Below are 22,798 nucleotides of genomic sequence, written 5' to 3'. Positions count from 1 at the left end.
ATAATAAATAGCAAAAATAAACGTAAAGAGTACCATTTATAAGTTATATAAAATCAAATGGATAATATATTATATCAGTTTGTTGTCATTATGACTGGAAGATACACAATATTACTGAGAGTACTGAGACAGTAAATATACGTGAGCAACCCTCTTAACATTTTCTTAATAAGTTATAATAACCTACGTGGTTTGGACGAGTATAACACATCGTATTCACGTAGCATTATTGCCATAATAAACACAGCACTCGCACAAATCTACGCATATTATAGTCTACGTATAATGCAAATATGCAAACATAATTTTAGTGAATATGGTTTGAAATATTAATATATTATTTTAGTAGTAGTAAGTGTACCCAAGTGTATAATTCATTATTAATAATAGTAGTCTTCTATGAACGGGGTCTTACATTGCAACACAGTGATGCTATTATTGTAGGGGGATTTAATGAACACCATCATCGTTATTTCGCACTATAGTCAGCGGCATGATATCTGCCAGGTCTAAAATCTATAATTATTAAGCTAACTAAATAATTTTATTATATTTGAGATCGAGCAGATACTGTGCCCAGTGGCGTATTTAGTGAAGTAGAGGCCCGACTCACTGACTGGTTTTGAGAGCCCCTGCGATAAAAAATAACAGATTAAAATCTTCAAAATAAATCCACGCATTCCAAAAATGTATAAGGTATATTAATTTGATGTAAATTATACGAATATGATTTAATTGAAACAGTCTTCTATCTTAAAGATCACAACACATAAGTAGGAAGATACAGCAGAAAACTTAGATATTTACATATACATATATCAAAGAACGGAAGTAGGCGAATTACAATAACTATGGTACATTTAATCAATATAAATATACAAAATTTTCCATTCATTTTACAGCACGCAACGTTAGTGCCGCAGGAGAAAAAATCTCACAACCATGGAATACTGCCATCAGAGATTTGTGTACTATTCGTAATTTTTGGCATAAGTTCCTCCTTTAAGCAACATATGACCTGCCTACTCTAATGTGACATCACTAGCTTTAAGAGTGTTTAGCGTTTACTCTGTGAAAAAAAATTGATGTTATTAAAAAAAAATTCTGTCATATTTACAAGGATACAATTATTAATAAGAAAAGGTTTATCTTGCTTTGGGAAATATTTACACTCGGTTTGTGAGAAATAGGCATCTCTTTTTAAAATGTCAATATAATTTAATAACTTTGTGACTAGTTTTACTCGTCGGATGTCCCCTTTTAAGTTTTGTGACGAATCAGTTGCGCCATTTGTGTAAAAACATAAGGCCGATGTGTTTGTGCTTTTCCTTATTTTCATAATAATATGTTTGTTTCTTTTAAATTTATAAATTTAGTTTGTAAGTATTTTTAATGTAAACGTAATTACTTAGTCCGTTTTCAGGTGCCTCGACTACATGTCAGATTACGTCAATTGTCTGCTCCAAGGATACGGAGTACTCGCTGGTCCTCCTTCAGGCATTCACGTCTCCAACATTGCAACAGATTATGTGGTTCTTCATTGGTCTGCACCACCAACGCTTGGAGACACTGTCCAGTATTATAACCTACACTTTAGGAAATTATCCAGCGAAGACAAGCAATATTATTTTATTAAAAAGGTAAATTATTTTAATAATATCCGTAACCATTGCATAGCTTCTCTACGTAATATATAATATTTTGCAAAAAAATAAGTGTGCAGGTATAATTTTAATGCTTTAAATTGTAAAGGTTCACCATGGCCTTAGGAAATATCAATGTATACTGTATTTGAAGTGTGCAAAAAAAATCTTCAATAAATCAATAAATATTTTTAATTAAAAATTACAATACATTTAACTTTTGAGCAAAAACTGAGGTATGTTGTAACAACTAATTTAAGTGATTATATGTAGATAATATAATATTTTAGAAGAGCATAGTAATATGATGGCAGTATAGTTAAAATGTATCCTTTACACGATTTGTCGTTTTCACAGTCAGAATTAGCGACAGAACTGGCGCACACTTATTTACCGAACAAAAAATATATGCCCTGGCTGGTGGTATCTAATTATTATAAATATATGAACTGTGTTTATCTTACTGTGGTTATTTATATATAAAAAAAAATATTTAAATTTGGTAGATGATGCCAATGCATATAAACATACCATATTAGCGTGAAGTTTGATAGTTTGGATAGAAAATAAGTGAAAAATGGATTGGCGTTATGCGAAAGAAAGCAATGCAATATGCTTTACCTAAATGAAGTCGGAAATAAAAATCATAGCGATAATAAAATTTGCCTTGTGTAATTTATGCGTACTAATAGAAAACGCATCTGCGCATGTACAGTGTCTAATAATTGCTCTACTATAATTAATCGACAATAATTGATATTTTCTTTGCACAATCACTACATGATTCACGTGCATCCAATTCGTTGTTATTCATATTCGAATACTTAGATTAGAGGTTATTTTATTTACAAATTTTCCTTTATGTATAATATTCGAGACTTACATGATTATTTGTTATTGTAATAGCTTTTTGAATTGTCACCGTTTTTCTTTCTTCTTCTTTACTCAACATTTTGGTCTTGTTATAGATGCCATTCTCAAGAGATAATGTGTTTTAAGTGTTAGGTATTGTAAGGTGTATGAATAAGAATGGTGTGTCAAAAAGAGATATGTTTAGATGAGAGAAAACATTCATAAATCTTACAGTAAACTTTAATACATCTGCGACAAGTCTAAAACGCTGAGGAAAGAAGAAGAAAAAACAAACAACGACCACCCAAAAATCTATTACAATCCTTTATATAGAATTTCAAACAATATTATTATTGATAAATTTTTGAATGAATTCAATGATTTCATTTGTAATATTGTAGAAAAGAGCCGAGATAAATTCCTCTTTTTAATACAAAATAGTATGATATTTTTTATTATTACTTTTGGTGTATTCATATAAAAACTTTTTAAAAGTAATCAGTAACAGTTTTTTTTAGTATTATTGGGTTATGTGAAAAGTATCATATTAAATGAAATTGCCAGTGAATTTTCTTTACTTTACAGATACATTCTCCTTATATAATGAAAAATCTAGATTCAAATAAAGAATATGAAGTGTTCATAAATCCAGTTAATGCGCATGGCATCGGCGAGCCATCTGCCAGAATTATTTTCAAAACTCAAAGCAAGGTAACTCCTTCGCCTAAGAAGCAATATTGTAGTACAATTTTTTTATATCGGCGTATTTATATTTTTATGGGTGACCTTTTTTCAACAGCTGTTGGAGGAGGAGATCAAAAAATCGTTAAGTTATAACGTGACGTCATGCTGTGTGGCCGTGTCACTCTCCGAAGTGTGTATGCCTTTGTGCTCCTACGAAGCCAGAATGTCGGATCTGAAATCATTAGCTGCCCTCTGCACTCAGGAGTTTCACAAAATATTACGATGCGGGGTCGGAGGTAAATTACCATATTCACCAAAGGGTAGATATCTTACGCAGTTACTGCCGCGCGTCCTTGGGCTGAATTAACAAACATCGTTTTATAAATAAGATGAATATTTACTCAGCGTTTCATTTTATAAAAATGAACGCATGGGTACTTATCTTGCGGATATATAATAATATCTTTATTATTTTTGACTGCCAAAACTATGCATATCAAAACAAAATTGAGTATTCGAATCACAAAATCCGCTATGACGACTTTATCTAATTAAAAAATCACATTTTATACTATAATAATAATATTAATAAGTAATTTAATTTTGAACAAAAAAATGAAACTACGCGAAAAAAAGATAGAATAAGTACCATAAATACACCCCTTTTTCTATCATGACTTTGTGTATGTGTCAGAGTATGGACCTAATAGGTTGAAAAAGTGGCTGATATCCATTTCTCGTAAAAACAAAAATCTGTTAATACAAACCTCCACTCTCCAAGCTCACATATCTTGTTAGGATCGAACATGGTCGGAATGAAATGAAGATGGGTTTATAGTAAAACTGAATATCTTCATTAGGTACTTTTTTAAATTATTGAATTAGCGTTAGAATAGTAACAAAGTATTGTGTTAATTCCATGATATTTTAGTTGTCATAATTGTAAATAGTTTTGAGGATGAGTTTGTAGCCCAAAAAACAGCTATCAACATAAATTACTAAAATGTCGTATAGCTAACAAAAAACAATTAGTTTCAAAAACCATAACAAACTTTTTTCGTCTTAATTAAGCTACCGAATAATGATTTTTCAAATATTCGACTATCCTATTATCGAAAATATCTAAAAAAAATGCCTAGTCAGAAACTATTTGCACTATAAAGTTATGAAATATTCCCCATGGTGGTGTTTAATGAGATTTGTTTAGTATTAGTAACAAACTACATAGATTGAAAATATAAAGTTTAATTGATTATAATATATATAGTATAAAGATAATAACAAAACTTAGTTTAAATATTGACAATTTAAGCTCGTCTAGTCTAGACTTTAAATCATCATGAAAATAATTTTTCCGTTGTGATAACTTTATTAATTAAAAAAATATTCCTTAAAGAAGAAAGGAAAATATTTTTTGATGTTGAAAGTAGCAATACGTATTGTGATTGAAGTTTTAATAACCTTTCAGTTTTACACCGTTTATATTTTAATTCCAATACAAATAATATATTTTGTGTGATTGTGGGTACGTATAATATTTGGATTAAATAAAATTTGCATGTATATATATTTTAAGGTCGTAACCACGAAAAATGTTGCGAGAGGAGAGGCGTTCCGGAAACTTGCCAACCTATTTGTAAAGGAATTATTCACGACACATCACAGAATATCACAAAAAATTGTATTCCATTCATGGGGAATATCGTTCAATGCTTTGAAGAAGGTACATAAAAGTTTTATTTCTTTACTAGGTAACGTTTATCGTCATTTATCACCGGGAAAATATGTATTTTATGTTTTGTATTATTATATTTTTTTACTTTAGGTACTGATCTTCTCCCAACACCTGTAGAAGAACTGTATGGAACTATGTTAACCAACACCAGTATTAGATTGAAATGGACACAACCAATAGATGGTGCCAACGTGACTTATTATGTTCTTCATTATAAAAATATATTCAATGAAAGTGATCTTGGAGAACACTTGCAATTGGATAACGTGAGTTTAAGCTTGATTAAATTATGAAGTATTTGTAATAAATCATTCATTTTTACTGTTGGTAAAATAACATCGTTGATATTGTTAATCTAGATTTGATAAACTATAATACAATTATTTTTTTTCCGAAAAAACATTACTAGTTATTGATGCAACTGTTAAATAAATACATCCGTATATATATATATGATTACTTAAAACTTTCACAATTATTTATTCTATTATTTTGTTTGTGGTAAAGATAGCATCATATGAACCATTATTTTATTATTTCTCAATATTTCAAGACCATTATAGCATCCATTGATAATGGACTCTGTAATAAGCCTGACATATTCACACATAAATAAAAATATTTGAAAAATCTAAGATGTTTTATATATACGATAAGATACGAAATGTAAGAATTATAATATACATATATATGACATATTGACGTCCACGCGTTGGCCTATAAGGTCATGAATCTCAGGTACGAATCCTGGATCTAGCAATGTGTGTTTGAATCTGAGTATGGACCTAAAAAGTTGAGCAAGTGGCTAACATCATTTTCTCGTAAAACCATAAAAAAATCTGTTAATACAAACCTCTTTGTGGAGGCCAATGCGATCTTATTGGGATCGGACATGGTTAAAAAATTGTAATTTTACTAAACAAAGCTTCATGTGTTGTGAAAATTAATCATCAAAAACAATTTTTACTGGTTCTATATTGAATTGCATTTTCAACATTTAAATTAGGTAAGAAGTCATAGCATGCGTTTAAATTATTAATATGTAATGAATTTTATCATATTTTATTTCAAAGTGTACGGAATAAGAAGATTTAACGGTGTTAAGATTTTAGTGTGTGTGTTTTTTTACATAATATAACATATTTATGTTTAATTAGATGCCCTACCCTACCCTACCATATGTTAATTTGTCAAAAATTGGTTTACATAATAATTTTCAATACCCATATTTTTTCCAAATATTTTATGAAATATTGCACTCACAATAAAAGAGGTGTTATTTTCTCAAAATACGCTTTTCATACAGATAAACATCTTAAAATGAAACAACTTATAAATATATGTTTGTTGTGTTTTTGTTGTGTTATATCAGTAGAAAATTCAATTCGAGTTGTTTAGGATAAAAAGTAAAAGCTTTCGATACTTCAAATTTACGAAGCAATGTTTTGCTGCTGTGCGATTCAAATAATGTTTATTGTGCGCAATTTTTCTTTGTAGCAAGTAAATGTGACCGATACAGTGATTGAGCTGTCCGGTTTGGAAGCGGGCTTTTTGTACAAGCTTTTTGTGACAGCGCATAATGTCCATGGATCATCCCTTCCCTCGAGCATTCTCATAATCAATACAACCATGCAAAGTAAGTCATGTCTCGCAAAAAAAAACTATTTTGGCAGAAGAGAATTTTGTCTTCCGTACATTAATCAAATTAAGAAAAAAATAAAACACTAACGAATAAATTTCTCCGGCAATAGTTATGTAATAAACGATTTTTGTATTATTTAATTCCAGTAATTTAAAAGTTAAAAATCAAACTGTTTTATTATAAGTTTTACTGGTAATATTTTTATTAATCTTATTTCTTAGCTGAATTGCCTTAAATTAATACCTATATATTAACATAGCTCATAATGAATAATTCATTAATAATTGTTAAAATTTATTGTAGTTATAAAATGAACGACAACATTCCATTTAAGGCAAAAAATATTATATAAATTTTCCATTTTCATATTGTCACCATCCCACAATTTTTTTGTAGTCGTTATAAATATGATTTTGCATATTTTTCACTATTATGTGATGTTAATAAAAAATACAATTTATATTATAAAATATTTTTAGTTTCTGTCACTAACTTTCAGTACGTAAGGCATTTTGATAATAAATATTACCTACCTAAAAAAATATTTTTATTTTTAAGTAGGTAGCGTATTCAGTTTGTGTAGGCACATACAAAAAAACCTAAAGTTAACACTTTTTTATTATCAACATTTTTTATAATAACGTATTTCGAAATTATGTTGTTTCCATCATTATATTTTACTATGACTGCATGTCTAGGGAAATATTGTGTAGTATCAGATAAAAAGGAATTGAGTAAGGCTTAACAGTACTTTTCTAATGTTTTAATATGCCTCAGTAAAAATACTGTGGTCCTTTAGTTAATAAATACCTTTTAAAAATAGTATAAGGATATTTTTCAATTTTACGTTTTTTACATAGATACTAATATTTTCCGCGAAACCGCAGTTACGTATAACACTATTACTTAGTGTTAAAATAGCCTATATTTTCATTTTATTACATTGAGTTTGACTCAAAACTATATTAGAAATAATATAAATGAATGTTCATTTTCAGTATTGTTATTACTTTATATACAGATGGGAGCAATGAATACTTTGGTCTCACTTCATCACCGCATTCCCTAGCAGTATCTGGTCATTCAGCAACATGGATAACAATAAGTTGGCAGCCTCCAGTATTCAGTCATCCATCAGAATTTATAACCTACAAGTTTGTTAAAGTATCAATACTTGTTAAAACTTATTTTTTTATTATTATTTGTAGACTTGTAAGTAAGTGTACAAATCCAATTAAATCTTATGATGCATTGTTATTTTTTATAAAATAATTTAGCATATAAATTAAATCGAAATCTGTTCTCCATAAATATTAACCTAATTTTATTTTGCAACAATTTAAGTGGGTAATAAAATTAATGTCAAATTGGTAACGATGCAGACATTAAATATTTATTACTGTGTTGTGTCAATATCTTTTTTGGTCTAAGGTAAAGCATAATAATTTATGATCTTAACAATATTGATTGAAAAATAACACGTTCATTTTTAACCATCTGAGAGATGTGAATCGGATCCCAAAAACAAAATGTGACTAAAATAATATTATGTAGGATTGTCCAGTAGCTATATTTATTTTCATGTACATTTTTTTTTATATAAATACTATGAATTTCTACGATCAATAGATGTCCATGAACATGATTTTAATATTTTATTTACGGAAATTTAATACAATATTATTTTTGATAAAGTGTGACAACCAGAATAATATGTATAAACTAAAAACGAATTGTAGAATTTGATATTAATTTTTATAAAAATTGCAAAATTAAAGTCTGAATCAACGTTATTTCGTTAAGTATATAAAATTATTGTGTCATCGCATCTATACTATACACAAGGATGCTGTCAGCCGCTATTGGCGGTTGTTGAGGGGAGTTTACCACATTTATGTATTGAGGTATTATACTTGTCACAATAAGTCAGCCGTCAAAACTATTTATCTCGCTCTAAAAGTTAACATAGCCACGAGAGGTGCTGTTAAAACATAGTACTTATTGTAATAATTACGACTAACTTATTGTAACAATTACAATATCTAAATACATAAATATGATAAACTACTCTCGATAGCCGCCGATAGCGACTGATAGCAGCCTTGTGTATAGAATATATGCGCATGTACATAATAGATAATAATGCCACTGTCAAGGCATAGTGGTAATTAATTTTAAACCAATATTTTTTAAATTATAATAATTTGATAACCAACATAATATTCTAAGTAAATAAAATATGTTGTGAAAATTAAAATAATAATTACTATAGTATTGAATAAATGCTATCTTAATATGTATACAATTTATTGTGGTACCTAACTTAAACTAAATTCTTGTATTGAGGTTAATTGTATTAGATCTTGGTAAACTTTTAATAAATCTCATATATTATGCGCCTAGTCTTTTTTTGTTATGTAATGTCAACTTGTTCAAAGCTATCAATTAAAGAAAGAATTAATATATTATTAGTGGTTGATAGGATATAGCATAATAATATAATTCCCTAAGGTATTTTTTGATTTTTCAAATACTTTTTGGCGTTATTTCAAATGATGAAGAGAAATCTAAACCTACGAATTCTTTTAGGTTTTTCTACAAACAGCCAAAGGAAGAGCGTTTTTCATCAAAGGTCACGTCAGTCACAAGCCACACGTTGGAGGGGTTGACCCCAAACAAGCAGTATATTGTTTATGTGAAAGCTCAAATTCCGCAAGGCACTAGTCCACCATCCGAAACATTAATTGTTTGGACTGATCCCGCGTACCCAGCATTCGTCGAGGTATTTTTTTCACATGCATTTTTAAACATTGTGTAGAAAATAAGATTGTGGTTTTAGTCAAATATTTCATCTACTATGTACAAATTTACTGAGTTTATACATCTAATGGCATGTCCTAATTCTGCAATAAATATTAAAACAGTTTAATTAAATAGGTAAGTCAAATCAAATAGGTACTTAAATTTTAAACGCCATATCCACTTTTTGGCATGAAAGTTCTAGATCGATTTTATATAAACACTGTAGTGTAGGGTGTGCAAGATAGAAAGATTCATCCATATATGATAATGAAATCCATAGATCTATTCCCCGTATTCCACCCTTCGTTTGAACTCGTACATGCTTCGTGTCTGCTTCGGGAAAGGTTTTGCGATGTCGCGCTTGTGCACTGCGCAGTGTGCTATCACTAACGTCACAATAGAGTTAATTAATTAATAACACGTCTGATGAAGTGTTATCTTTGATGATTTATACTGAACTCATAGAATGACATCATAGTATTTGTATCACTAGTTAGTATCGACCTGCATTAAGTTAAAAATTAAGAGCACGGAGTTTACTCTTGAATATAAGATACAAAATCAAATTGATTAAAATAAAGCAGTTTTTATTGATTTAAAAATAACCATGATTAGTACTAAAACATAATTGTCAAAATAAAGAAATTTAGTATAAAAATCTATAAAAGGCTTACAAGAAGTTAAACATTTTTGATTATCTGTCCGTAATATAAACATTATATCGATTGTCAGTCAGTCGCTCTTAAGTTTTTTTTATCGTTCTATAGAAGTTTCAAATATATTTTGTACTATTTTGTAGGAATAAATTCTTGACATTTCAGAAGCTCTTTCTATCTCATTTTATTTAGAATCAATTTACCCGTTCGCAAAAAATGGCTGACTTTGAAATTGTGCCAAAATATACGAAAAGGTCACATCTCATATAAAACTTAAAATTTAATATTAGAAGTTTTTTTATATGATGCTTTTGTTGTTGTTCTAAATAAATAACGTAAATAGAAATTTCATAAAATATATTAATTATCAATTGGCATTCACTTTATAACATAATATTATGTAGTGACTAGTGAATACGAAGTGATAGATACATTTTATATATTATCATGAATCACCAAGAGAAAACTAAATCTTTTTAAAATAAGAAATATACATTATTAATGGTAATGTGTGGTGTCAGATATATCATAAAGAAATAATATAGTAGATTCATAAAAATATAATAGATTCATGGTGGTCTTATTCTTCATCATCATTGTCATAACCGTTACGGTTTAATTAAACAGCATGGTTGTTCGCTCTCCAATTCAGTGGTTCAATCTAGGGATTGCACTACCGAATTAATATACTAATACAGGTGTTTCGGTATTTTCTATTGAATAACGGCATTATTATCAATATTCGTGAAATATATGGAAAATAGAAGTATCTACCAATAAATATATTTATAAATCTCTTTAAAATATTAATAGTGTATAGCACGTGCCATTATTGCTGGTATTCAAAGACGTTGAAAGGCAACGGAAGTAAACGAAACATCGCGTAACACAAAAATACAGTACTGTTAAACTTTTTATCTTAATTAAAAAAAATGTTTCCAATTTTATATCGGTATGGTCAGATTTTTATAACAGGTATTTTGGTATCGAAAAATACTGGGATACCGGTTTTGAAATACCGCTATTGCAATCCCTAGTTCAAACACATCAGTTATCGATTGGTCAATTTAATTAGTTGACTTTTGGTTTGCCGCTTTATTATGCGATATTAAATATGACCTAACCACCACAGTCTCCTTATATTGATTGACAGAACAGCATTGGCATTATGTTATAAATAAACCAGCAGCTAGCTCATGGTTGTATTTTTCCTGGTTCTTTCAGAGAGATTTTTCTTTGAAAATGTAGGAGAAGTACTAGATTTAATGGTGCCTAAAAAACATTGTTGCTTTGAAAAAACCTATTTTTGTATACTATCATTATTTTGTTTGTTAGCGTGATTATTTTATATATTGTCGATTGATTTATCATCACCTTCGAAAACTATCAAAATTATATATATATTAGAAAGATCCTAGAATAAATCTTGAACGGAGTGGATTTGGTACTCTCATTTTTTACTTGCCATTTTTTATCTAGTAAGTCTAGCCAATAAGATATTGACTATTCTGACACTAAGTATTCTGATTTAAGCCAATATATAATTTAATCTCTCAGTATTTCAAATTATGTTAACATGTGGCCATTGGCGGCTTAATCCGGAAAAACCTAGCAGGTCAATTTTGAATATATTATTTTAATTTGCCTTTTCGTTGTATACTGAAAAGACGTATTGCAAATTGACTTTTTATACATTATAGAATAAGTGCTAGAAATTGTTATAGGTCAGTACCTACTAACCCTTCAAAAAATGTCCGTTTTTCATAACGCCAACCCATCGTTAACCGAAATTGCACACAACGCGTTATAATTTTTTGTAAATCAGGTCCACTTTTCTTTCTTTGCTTTTTGAAAAATCATCAATCACACGATTATAAAAATTGTCTATTTTTCCCACATATTTTTTTTCAATACTGAGCATTGCAAGAGCGGTCAGTCTATCCTGGCCCTATTGCGTAGAAAGGTTTTTATTCTTTTGAGAGTGGAAAAACATCTTTCACTTTCAACTGTTGTCATTGGTATGACGCAAATAAATTGGAGAACTTTGATCGACTCGGAAAATGTTTCGTTGAAATTATTGCTGAGTAAAAAATGTAGAAGAGAAACTGCACTAATAGCGCCATGAAAATCATCTCGTTGATAAAACACCAATAATTCATTTTTTAACTTGATTATGTTTATTTCTTCTAACAGTTTTACCAAATTTACTTGACGTGTGGGAAAATTATTTTTAAAATCAGTGTAATTTTCTTTATTGAACAAATCGGATATAATGAGATGATCGTTGGATGCAAATCGTGCTTCCATTTCCATTATAATTGTATCACAGACTTCAATTGCTACTGCGTGCGTACTAACTGCTTCACAAAAATGTTATAAATCACCAAAAACTCCTTATATATTATTAAAATAACCAAAGGCATTCGTCAAAACCTGTCAACGAATCCAAACCGCATACACAGTTGCGTCTTGAGACCAATTATCTAGTCAGTGTTATCATTCTGTTTCATTTAATTAGGTGAAAAAATCTTTTGTCTCACACTCGGGCATTGCCGATATTACAGTAATTCACGCACCGTTACAAGCTTCGATCTCGTATTTTGTGTTATATCGATCTCTGTCTTATGTATGAGAAACGAGAGAGAAAATTTTATAAAAATATTCAATTTGGGTCAATTTTCAGACTGCCGGCGAACACAATATTTTTGTTCGGGGAATTATCGCCCAAACAAAAAAAGCCCAATAGACTGGGTTGACACAATATCGCGCGCCCTATAATTTCAAATCCACCGATTATTATTAATATTATTATATATGACATTGCACATATTATTAATATTATTATGTCGATTGTAATGCCGGGTCCACACCGAAAACAAGTCGCGCGACAACTCGTTAAATTTTACGATAAGCATGATAATTATCGTAAAATTTCTTAAGCAATTATGATAATTATCGTAAAATTTAACGAGTTGTCGCGCGACTTGTTGCCGGTGTGGCCGCACTTTTAGGTATTTATTTTGGCAGGTCAATGACCGAATGACCTATAGAGGGAGCCGCCAGTGCATGTGGCTACCACAGGACTCAAAATGAACCGTAGCGCACCGGAGCGCTATTCTGGTTCGTGAAATCGGTAAAATTATCGCTCCGTCTCGTGGAAAAAATAATTTAATCGTTTGAGCTAGATAAGTTATAATATAACAAAAAATCTACCACACATGTTTTTTATAAAATACGCTTAAACTATGTTAAATAATATATTAATAATATTTTCAGAAAATTGTCGAGCGCTCCGGTTCGTACTCTTTTCCATTTCGAGCGCTGGCCGCTAACATCTTTCCAACAAATACTTTTTCAAGTTATATATTATACATGATCATCATTTGTGATAGTTAATAGAAAATGTACATTATATATTTTTTCTAAAAAGTTCTCTTCTTTTTGCAGTCCCCTACAATTCATCCTGTCAATTTGGTAATGGAGGGCTCAAGTATGACAATATTATGCATAGCCATGGGAACGCCGATGCCAACAATATCACTTTATATATCTGGTAAGACATGATAATAATATGTAACTTAAAAAATACAAGCTGTCAAAACAACCGCGTATAATATATATATTATATATGTATGTTTTAGGTCGTCTCATACGCCAGGAAATAACAAGACATATGGTTACGAAAATTCACAACGTTACTCGAGAAATGGATCAAATTTCATGCTATGCCGACAACGGGTACGGAACTCCGATGCAAGCTGCACGAAAAATATCTATTTCACGTAAGTGTTCAATTATTCTATCATTAAATGAGTACCTATATTTAATATTCAACAAAATAACAACTAGGTACTCGTACGTGCCAATTAATATGACATCAATTGCGTGCAGTGTCTTTTCAGACTGGGAATGCTTTTTAAAAGCATATGCCTATATTAAAATTACTGAGGTTATTTTGGTGGTGTGAAGTCTATAGATGCTGCGGATACTGCGCATCCTTCATTATCCAAAGATATCACAAGAAAATCTCCGATATCAGAGGTAGCCTAACGCCATGTCGGATAATTCAATTTTGAAATACATTATTTTTATTGAATGAATAAATGTAAGCTGTCATTAGTTTTTAATGAAGTTATACAATTGATAACGCTATAATAAAACAATGGAGATCTGTTTCCAAAGCATCTAAAAGATACTACCAAATACTAAGTCCCACACTACACAGTACATTTGCTCTCATATGGAGCAGTACCGATAATTTAGTGTGTCGTTAAATTTATTTATTGGTTTTGTGGTTACTATGCTATCATTTGAATATTTTGGAATAATTAAGGGATGCGTCGCATCCACAGCATCTATGTAGCGCACGCCACTCTTTTATATACTCGTACCTAATATAAATATAGGCTTAATGATTTTTTTTAAACATAAGTCTTTACACGGGTAAATTTAATTTTAAAAGTTCTTTATAAATACGAAAACATCTAAGCACTAAGCGCCTCAAAAGAAGATAAGTTAGTTTCGCAATGCTTTTTTACGTCTTTTCAATTAAGCTGAGTTATATGGAATTAATGAAAATGTACCTAATTTTGGGTACAAAAAAACGAAAAGAAAATCAACTTCATTTTGCTTCCATTCCAATATTCGTTAAAGCAATAAAATTTTAATATACCATCTTTTTAGAAAAGAGTTTTTCATAACTAAGCACAGAAATAACTTACTTTTTTGACTTCAAGCTAATTTCACAATAAAAAATTAGATAGAAACGAAATAATAAGATTTTTAATATTTTTTCAAGCATATTCAAATAGAATATATTTTAACATTTACAGCACACATTATTTTAATAATTAATAAACATAATTTATTATGACGTTTATGTTAGAACTTATTTAGTAGAAATGTATTTGTAAATCTAATTATAAATATAACCCACACTGAGTTAAATTCGACAATGTGGTTTTGGGTAAAATAATATTTTGGTAGGTATTCAAGTATAAAAATATTCAGATAGAAAATTTGTAGAATTTAATAATTATTAGTGTATTCATTACAATTTATGGCCATTGTAAATTTTTATCTAAATGTTGGTTTAAATGAATTAAAATAACTGTTACTTAATTAAATCATGAAGGCTGTTTCACTATTATGAGGAATGCTTTTTTTGTCATAGAAGAATATTTTTTTAAAGTAGTAGTATGTAAGGATTCGCCATGCTGGTGACCTCTGGTGGCCCAATCCCTTGTTATAAGGGTCGTAATAGAATCAAAAAAAAAACATACCAATAACTGTATATTCTAAATAATTGTTAATTTGATTTATTTTAAGTGTATATTTTTTGCTTAACATTACTATAAATTTTAATTGAAAAATACAGGTAGGTTCTGTCATCTTTAGTTTGACGAATTCATTTACGACAATATCTAAATATGTGTCTAAAATAATACAAAATATAATGAATGGACTATTACTTTATACATATTTACCATACAGCAACTCCTGCTTTAGAAAAAATGTGCTCCTTATACTTGGCTAATTAAAATAAATTATTTTCACATAATAATGTATAATTAATTAATTAACAATGCTAAAATTTAAATCAATTTTAAGATGTTTTTTTATATTGTATTGCATACAATTCAAACTATACAATAATTGAAATATTTTAAATTGGTATGTAATAAATAGAAAGGTGACATATTATTGTTGATTTATACTAAACTATGTGAATTATAAATAGATATCAGTTATCATATTTCGCACAAGCAACAGCGATACTTCAGTTTGTGTATACTTAAGCCTGCTTACCAAGTTTGGCTTTGAGGTTATCGAATAATCTTTGAAATGCTAGAACATGAACAGGGAGAAATGTGTATATTTGATGTAGATGTACCTGTGGTACAAGCCAGTGCAATGACAATGGCGGTGCTTGGAGGCTCTGCAATACTCGAGTGTAATGTGACAGCCTTACCGCAACCCCAAATGGCATTCTGGAGAGATCCTCTTGGGCGCGTTCCCGTAATACAAGGACCTAAATATAACATTAATCTCCAGCCCGATAATGAAGTAAGGATATTACACTAATAATTTACTAACAGCTAAATACGTAATTAGTGGTGCACGTGTGTGTAATAATATAGTGTATAGTTGAAAGTGATACGAAAATGAATATGAATGTATATTTCGTATTTATTAGTTTATTTTATTTTATTTTACTAATATCAATATTTTCTTTATTTTGTACTTGTTAGTTAAAGACAATTTAAAAAAATCTCCTTATAAAATATTGGAAAGTTAAAAAATAGACACAATTAATAATATAATGTACTTACTGTATTTTTCAGCAAAGCGATAGTATTATTAGCGTGAGTTTAATAATATTATAATATAATTAACCAATTATCTAATTTGGTATTAGTTAGCAATATTACAATACCAATTGAAACGTTTACGTGATTATGAAAGTACTGGTTATTAAAAAAAATATTGTTTATATTTTTCATATTTATATTTAATAATCTTTTTATTGTTATCTTTTAATTGCACCACCGAGAAGATATTATTACATTTGTGACCTCTACGGTGCCATAATAATAATATTATAAAAAACCAATATGTAATACTATATATTATGTGTTTTTATTGTCTTGATATTGTTTCTCTATTTTTGCATATCTAAAACGAATAACGGTATTATTAAAGATAACTTATTATTTCATTTTTATAACTACTATTTAATATTAATATAATTAACTATTTAAGTATAATTTAAATAATTTAACTATATTATTATTTTCTAAGAGGAATAAATTACAAGTATTGGTCTAACCCAGAGACTTGTGATCGATATTTTAACTGGAATTTACTGTAAGTATATTGAGTCCATTTGCTGGATACAAATACATAATATATATTCGAATAAAAAACAAAATCTAATTTAGATTAGAACCCGAGTTCTAGTAACAAAGTAGTAGCATTATGGGAGTAACTTAACAAATTCATATTAAGTGTTAATATTAAGTAGGTAGTTAATACATTACTCAACGTTTATAAAAGTAAAAATAGCATGGCATTCCGATAATTAAATAAAAATACGTATAAATAAAATCCGTTTTATACTATCAACACGTATATAATGCTAAAACAATAAGTTATTTTAAATTGATTAATTTATATGATTATATATTGAAATATCCGCTTGGCCTATATTTGTAACATACCAACATTATAATACTAACGTCTAAATAATCGTCTATGCTTGGCGTAGTAGGTCAAACATACGTTTTTGAATAATCGGTTTTTCTTATCAAATGTGATTTGCGAGTGATTGATTGATGATAATAATAAAAAAAAAACCAAAAAACTATCGTCATGCCATAGAAAACTAATAGGTATTTTAACGTTTATTTTCTGAGAAATGAAAACGTGATTATGATAAAAACACTACTTTTATTTTCACTCACGAGAGTGATGAAGCTGAGAATTAATGTGGCTTTTATAATATAATATGGTAATTTGACAATTGTATTAAATAATAATATATTAGTTGCATTCACAAACTTTACGTAGTGTACTTATCAACTATCAAAAGCCATTTTTTAGATTTATTCTATCGGTTGATTCTATAAACTATTAAGTATGAAGATAAACATTTAAACTTTTATATTGTAAACCAATTTTGAATAAATGAACAATAATTATTAAGAATAATTCATATTATATTATAACAAACATCAAATAAAACACCATCCCTGAATTTTCTAACATACACAATATTACATTTTCTATGGCTACCAATTCGAATCCCACTAAAAACTTATAATACATTTAGTTAATAATTATCAAAAATGAAATTGATGTTTAGCTAAATTCTTGTTTAATTAGAGCCTTTAATGTTTTAAATCAATCGTTATCATCAGTTTGTGATCTAAATTTAATTTAGGTATTATGCAGTCTATATTACTCATTGTAAACAAATTGAAAGCGTATGCCTTCAATTTTATATTTTAATACAACATAAAAGTGCTTTAGTTGTTCAAGAATTTTGTATATTATTACGAAAAGTTATATAAAAAAAACCTTCTTCCTATAAATTTATGTCTTTATCAATACACTCTTAACTGACAGTATACCCTGAAAAAACACTGCATCTAGAGCGTTTTCCGGATCATAAATCTGGCTTATCTTATTCTGTATTTTTTTTAAGGAAAAGAGTAAATACACCATGCGTCTAGTGATAAGCAAGATGTCCGAGCTGGACGAAGGGGATTACTTTTGCCACGCGGAAAACGCGTTCGGCTCCGTGGTGCAAGCCGTCTCGGTTCGGATCCACAACATTGCGCCCTCTCACAACGTCACGCAGTGTTGTATCGAGCAAAACGTGACCTCCGGCTGTATGGACGCTTGCAACTTTTACTTGGATATCGACGCTGTCATAGAAAAGCCAGAGTGCATAGCTGACTTTGACAAACTTATGAAATGCGCGGCTGACGGATCAGGTATGAAATACTCTGTCAAATTCTTGCTTATAAAATGTAGCATGCCCACAGTTATGTAAAAAAAATCATCGTTATAACTAGTATAAAAGTCTGGAAATCTAAATAATGTAAATATGAACCGATTTAAATCTGTGTATACACAAATTAATGGCAACATAATCAGATAAGATATTGTCATAATTTATATTCTAAATAGATTTTTGACCTCAATTAGCGGTTTTACAACAGTAAAAATAGTGCTGAGCAAAACAGATAATTAAATTTCACTCGCTTATACAATCCATTTAACAGTTCTTTGAAACAGGCAGTAGGTACCCATCCGCAAAATACGTAAAACTACAAATTTACAAGATCAGCATATTATTAATATCGTCTAATTTTAATAATTTTATAGTTATATTATAAATCAAAATTAAGTACACAGTTGTGTTGTGAGTATAAAATCAAGTAATAAAAACTACAAATCGCAGTTTTTAATAAAACAACAGTACATATTGTATATGTTGTATTTTTTGTATTTTATTTTGGGCACTACTAAAAAGTCTTTTCTGAAAACTGTTAAAATTTTCCTGAGATATTTTAAATAGGTACCGACCTACTAGTTACATAATACTATATTAAAACTTTTAGGCACAGAAAAGTTACCAACTTTATTAATTTTTTTTAGCTAAATTGACAACTTACTGTTGCTACTTCCATCTACAGAGCAAAAATAAATGGCGACAGATTTGTTTTCATTGCTTTTCATCAGATTTAACGAGCCGTGTTGCCAATTTTATAGAATTGCCAATTCAAGTGAGGCCACTATTTAATGTAATATATACATATGAACTTGAATTGAGTATTTATAATATTTAATAACGAATACTGTTACCAAATTTGTATTCCACAAAAATAATAAAATAGTTTGTTTAATTATTATTAATTGCAAGTACGTTATAACTAAAAATTTTGAGAGATTTTGACGTCGTCTAGTAAATTAAGATAATTGATACATTGATTTAAGCCGCAACAGCCGATTTATAAAATTAACTCAATGTGTTAAGTGCTTAAAGATGTAAATACGTACAACTAGTTAATTTCGTAATTAGATAAGATACACGTAGCTCAATTGATAATGCATATTTTCACAAATCCAGTGGATCCGCCGGGTGTCGTATCAAAGTCGTCAAAGATTTTTTAGAAGGTGTTTAAAACTATAACTATTATAATTTGTTTTTTAATGACATTGCACGTCATAAATATAACTATATAATAAATGTATTTTAACCATATTATATAATAATAAAAGAGGTGGAGGTTGTATCAAAAGATTTTTGTTGTTACGAAAAATGGAATTTAGTCATTTGCTCAATCTATTAGGTCCATATTATAGGTCCGAACACTTTCCAGATCCAGGATGCGAACTCGGGTCCCACAACATTTTGATTAATATTAGCAATAATTTAAATTGAAATATCAATATAAGTACTTTAAAAAGAGTATTGTTTCCGAAAGCGACGAATTTTATACTAAATTAAATAAGCCTGAAAATGATATCGCATTTTCGTTACAAATTTAGAAAGGAAAATTTATTCGCGTCCATGACAACATGCTAGAAATCATTGTAACGCGATACTTTTCAGAAAATATTATTTTATCAGTTTCTTGATAAATAAGTTTCAAACGTGAAAACAGTTTTTTTCTCTCTGAAATAAGTAAAGTTATTCAGAATTTCCATGTTCCGGTTTGCGTACGGGGTAGTTTTTTTCACTTTTAAATATCACATATTTTTTAGGGCGACACTTACATTTCTCGGTATAAATAAATAACCCATTTCACACCCGTGTCATCCATTTAAGCTAAAAGTCCATTAATTGTCTCACTTTATTTTCAAAAAATATTGTAAAAGACACGGTGAATCTTTTTTAGCAGAAAAATGTAGTCACGTAATATATGCGAAGTTATTTTTTGTTACAATAAATAGCCCAAACACTGTTTTTAAACCATACTAATAATATACTTAGTTTTTATTCGAAAAATTTACCCAAGAGTTCAGTTAAAACAACGGCGATTGTAATTGTATACCCAGTATATGTTTTAATTAAAATTATTTTAAAGCATTGTTTCCCAGTTGTTTTGTCTAAATTCCCATTTTTCATTTTTTTAGCGCGTCCCCATTTTTTTCTCACTCAACTAATAATACAATTGTTAATATATTTTTTTTTACAAAAAGATAATTTGGAATTGAAACAACACTGAAATATTACTGACAGACAATTCAAGTCTATGGCCGATTACACAATGGTCCGCCAGGTTTCTTTATTGAGACTCTCTTGAAGTTCATTATGGAAAATTCATCTCCGAAAACGGCCTAGGGACAGAGTGACTATATGGTTTCCTTCATACACATTATGAATAATATCATCTAACAACGCGACCCGCGCTTCTGAGTTTTTACTTTGGTTTTCTTTAACCAGATCCAGGCTCCAGATGATGATTCTCATACAGAACTTTTGGTATCACGCTCACGCGGGTCACCGTTGATTACAGGCAATATTGTTTTCTAATAAGCGTTATAATTACAAAGTGATGACATATTCAAATGTAATAACAAAGAAGGATTTGAACATAAGTACAGTGGAATAATATTATTAGTTTTCAAAACTGAAATCAGAAAATAATAGTATCTAATGAGAAGGGTGAGTTTTGTGTTGTGCTTTCAATTCTATATTTCTTATTGCTCAATGTTCCTTAATGCCCCAATACTATCCCTTGGGACCAGCAACGTTATTCTAGGTCCTTACAGTGCCTTAAGGAAACTATGGTTTAGATAAATTCATTTGAGTGGGTATTAGTTAGAATAGAATATCAGTTGAATTTACTATAAATAATAAAAAAATAGCACATGTATTCATTGAGTATATTCATGACATACATTCATAAATTTATGGATGAATTAAGAAGTAATTACTTTTAAATTCAACTCTGATTGCGATTTGAGAGGAAAGAAAATATATCAAAGCTATTATTATATTATATTATTTTTATTTAATAACAAACTATACTTAGAACTGTTAAATCCAGGTATAATATTTAATAATGTCTAAATCAGGTATTTCAGGTAAAAAAGACTTTATAACTATTCATTTTAAACCCACACATTAACCTTTAACCGTAGAATAATAGAAAAGGCATAATAAATAAATTCGCAGACGAAATTAACGATTATATTAAAATTGTGAAACGAGAATATGATAATATTTTTTTACGTAATGTCAATATTATTTATTTAATGTGTTATTTACTGTATATTATGGTAAATTGGTTATTCATTATGAAGAATACTGTTTCATGAATAGATCCATAAACAGTTATTGACATAAACGCCACATTTCCATAACCACACTAAAATACTTATTTTAATCAACATCAATCAAAAATGTATGTAGTCTGTACTCGCTACTAAAATATTTTTTGTATGTATTTTTTTAATCAAAAATACGATTTGGTTGGGTACTATTTTCTAACAAAAATGTGGTGTTCATGAAATATTAAGAGTATTTTTTTTCATAACCTTTCATATAAAATATGCAACTAGCAGCGTTGCCAGACGTCCTGCTTTTTAAGCAAAAATATGTTGTCCACGTTGTATGTGATAGCTAAATTCACGATTATTCAACAAATACAATTAAGACTTTTAGGTTAAGACAAAAGAATAAGATGAATGCGTGATGCAAACTTGTTTACACAATAATTTCACTTATTTTAAGCATACCGACATCTAATTGCTATACCGAACGGGTATTTTCTCAGATGAATTTAAAATGGCCAGATGCATAAAACATTATTATTCTATTGAGTTGGAATTGGAACAAGAAAATTGGAATTACTTATTCAATTTAACATGATATACCTATGTGCTGAATTGTACCTGACTCCTCTGTTTTGGCAGAGTTTCAGTACACGAGTACAGAGGACACTTCATGTCATAAAAGATAAATGACGGCAGAGCAAGTCTTATTCTTTTTATTATTTAAAACTCTTTCTTTAAGCACTAATGTGCATGGTTGCTACACCAGTCCCGTGCAGCATCGCTTCGGGGCAAGGAAGTGTGGTACTAAAATCTTTTCATTCTGACACGTTTATAGCGTCATGGAAGGCGGCCGTGCACAAACCACGGCTGCATATACATCGCGGGTGGAGATGGGGCAACTCAAATCATTGTAACAATGCATTATGCAGCAGAAAGAAACTCTTTAGGAAGTAAAACCTTCAGCCAAGTACAAATTTAATAAGCGAGTGTC

The 22,798-nt window shown here is 29.2% G+C and overlaps 1 protein-coding gene across 1 annotated transcript in view; it reads left to right on the top strand.

The window, feature by feature from the left end:
- The window catches only part of LOC147067949 (Ig-like and fibronectin type-III domain-containing protein 1), a 164,067-nt gene that overhangs the window by 131,482 nt on the left and 9,787 nt on the right, over nt 1-22,798 (top strand). The window contains exons 10-21 of the mRNA XM_085952552.1: nt 1,424-1,640; nt 3,081-3,206; nt 3,295-3,475; nt 4,756-4,902; nt 5,005-5,180; nt 6,412-6,559; nt 7,578-7,710; nt 9,146-9,338; nt 13,462-13,567; nt 13,656-13,796; nt 15,902-16,080; nt 18,221-18,512. Of these exons, the coding sequence (XP_085808678.1) occupies nt 1,424-1,640; nt 3,081-3,206; nt 3,295-3,475; nt 4,756-4,902; nt 5,005-5,180; nt 6,412-6,559; nt 7,578-7,710; nt 9,146-9,338; nt 13,462-13,567; nt 13,656-13,796; nt 15,902-16,080; nt 18,221-18,512 (2,039 nt within the window). The remainder of the gene's footprint in view (nt 1-1,423; nt 1,641-3,080; nt 3,207-3,294; nt 3,476-4,755; nt 4,903-5,004; nt 5,181-6,411; nt 6,560-7,577; nt 7,711-9,145; nt 9,339-13,461; nt 13,568-13,655; nt 13,797-15,901; nt 16,081-18,220; nt 18,513-22,798) is intronic.

The sequence above is a fragment of the Rhyacophila brunnea genome, unplaced genomic scaffold (genome assembly GCF_057557595.1).
Source record: "Rhyacophila brunnea isolate RB1 unplaced genomic scaffold, BYU_Rbru_1.0 scaffold_3, whole genome shotgun sequence".
NCBI lineage: Eukaryota > Metazoa > Arthropoda > Insecta > Trichoptera > Rhyacophilidae > Rhyacophila > Rhyacophila brunnea.
Note: the sequence above shows the minus strand (reverse complement) of the source record. Positions and strands in the feature narration are given on the sequence as shown.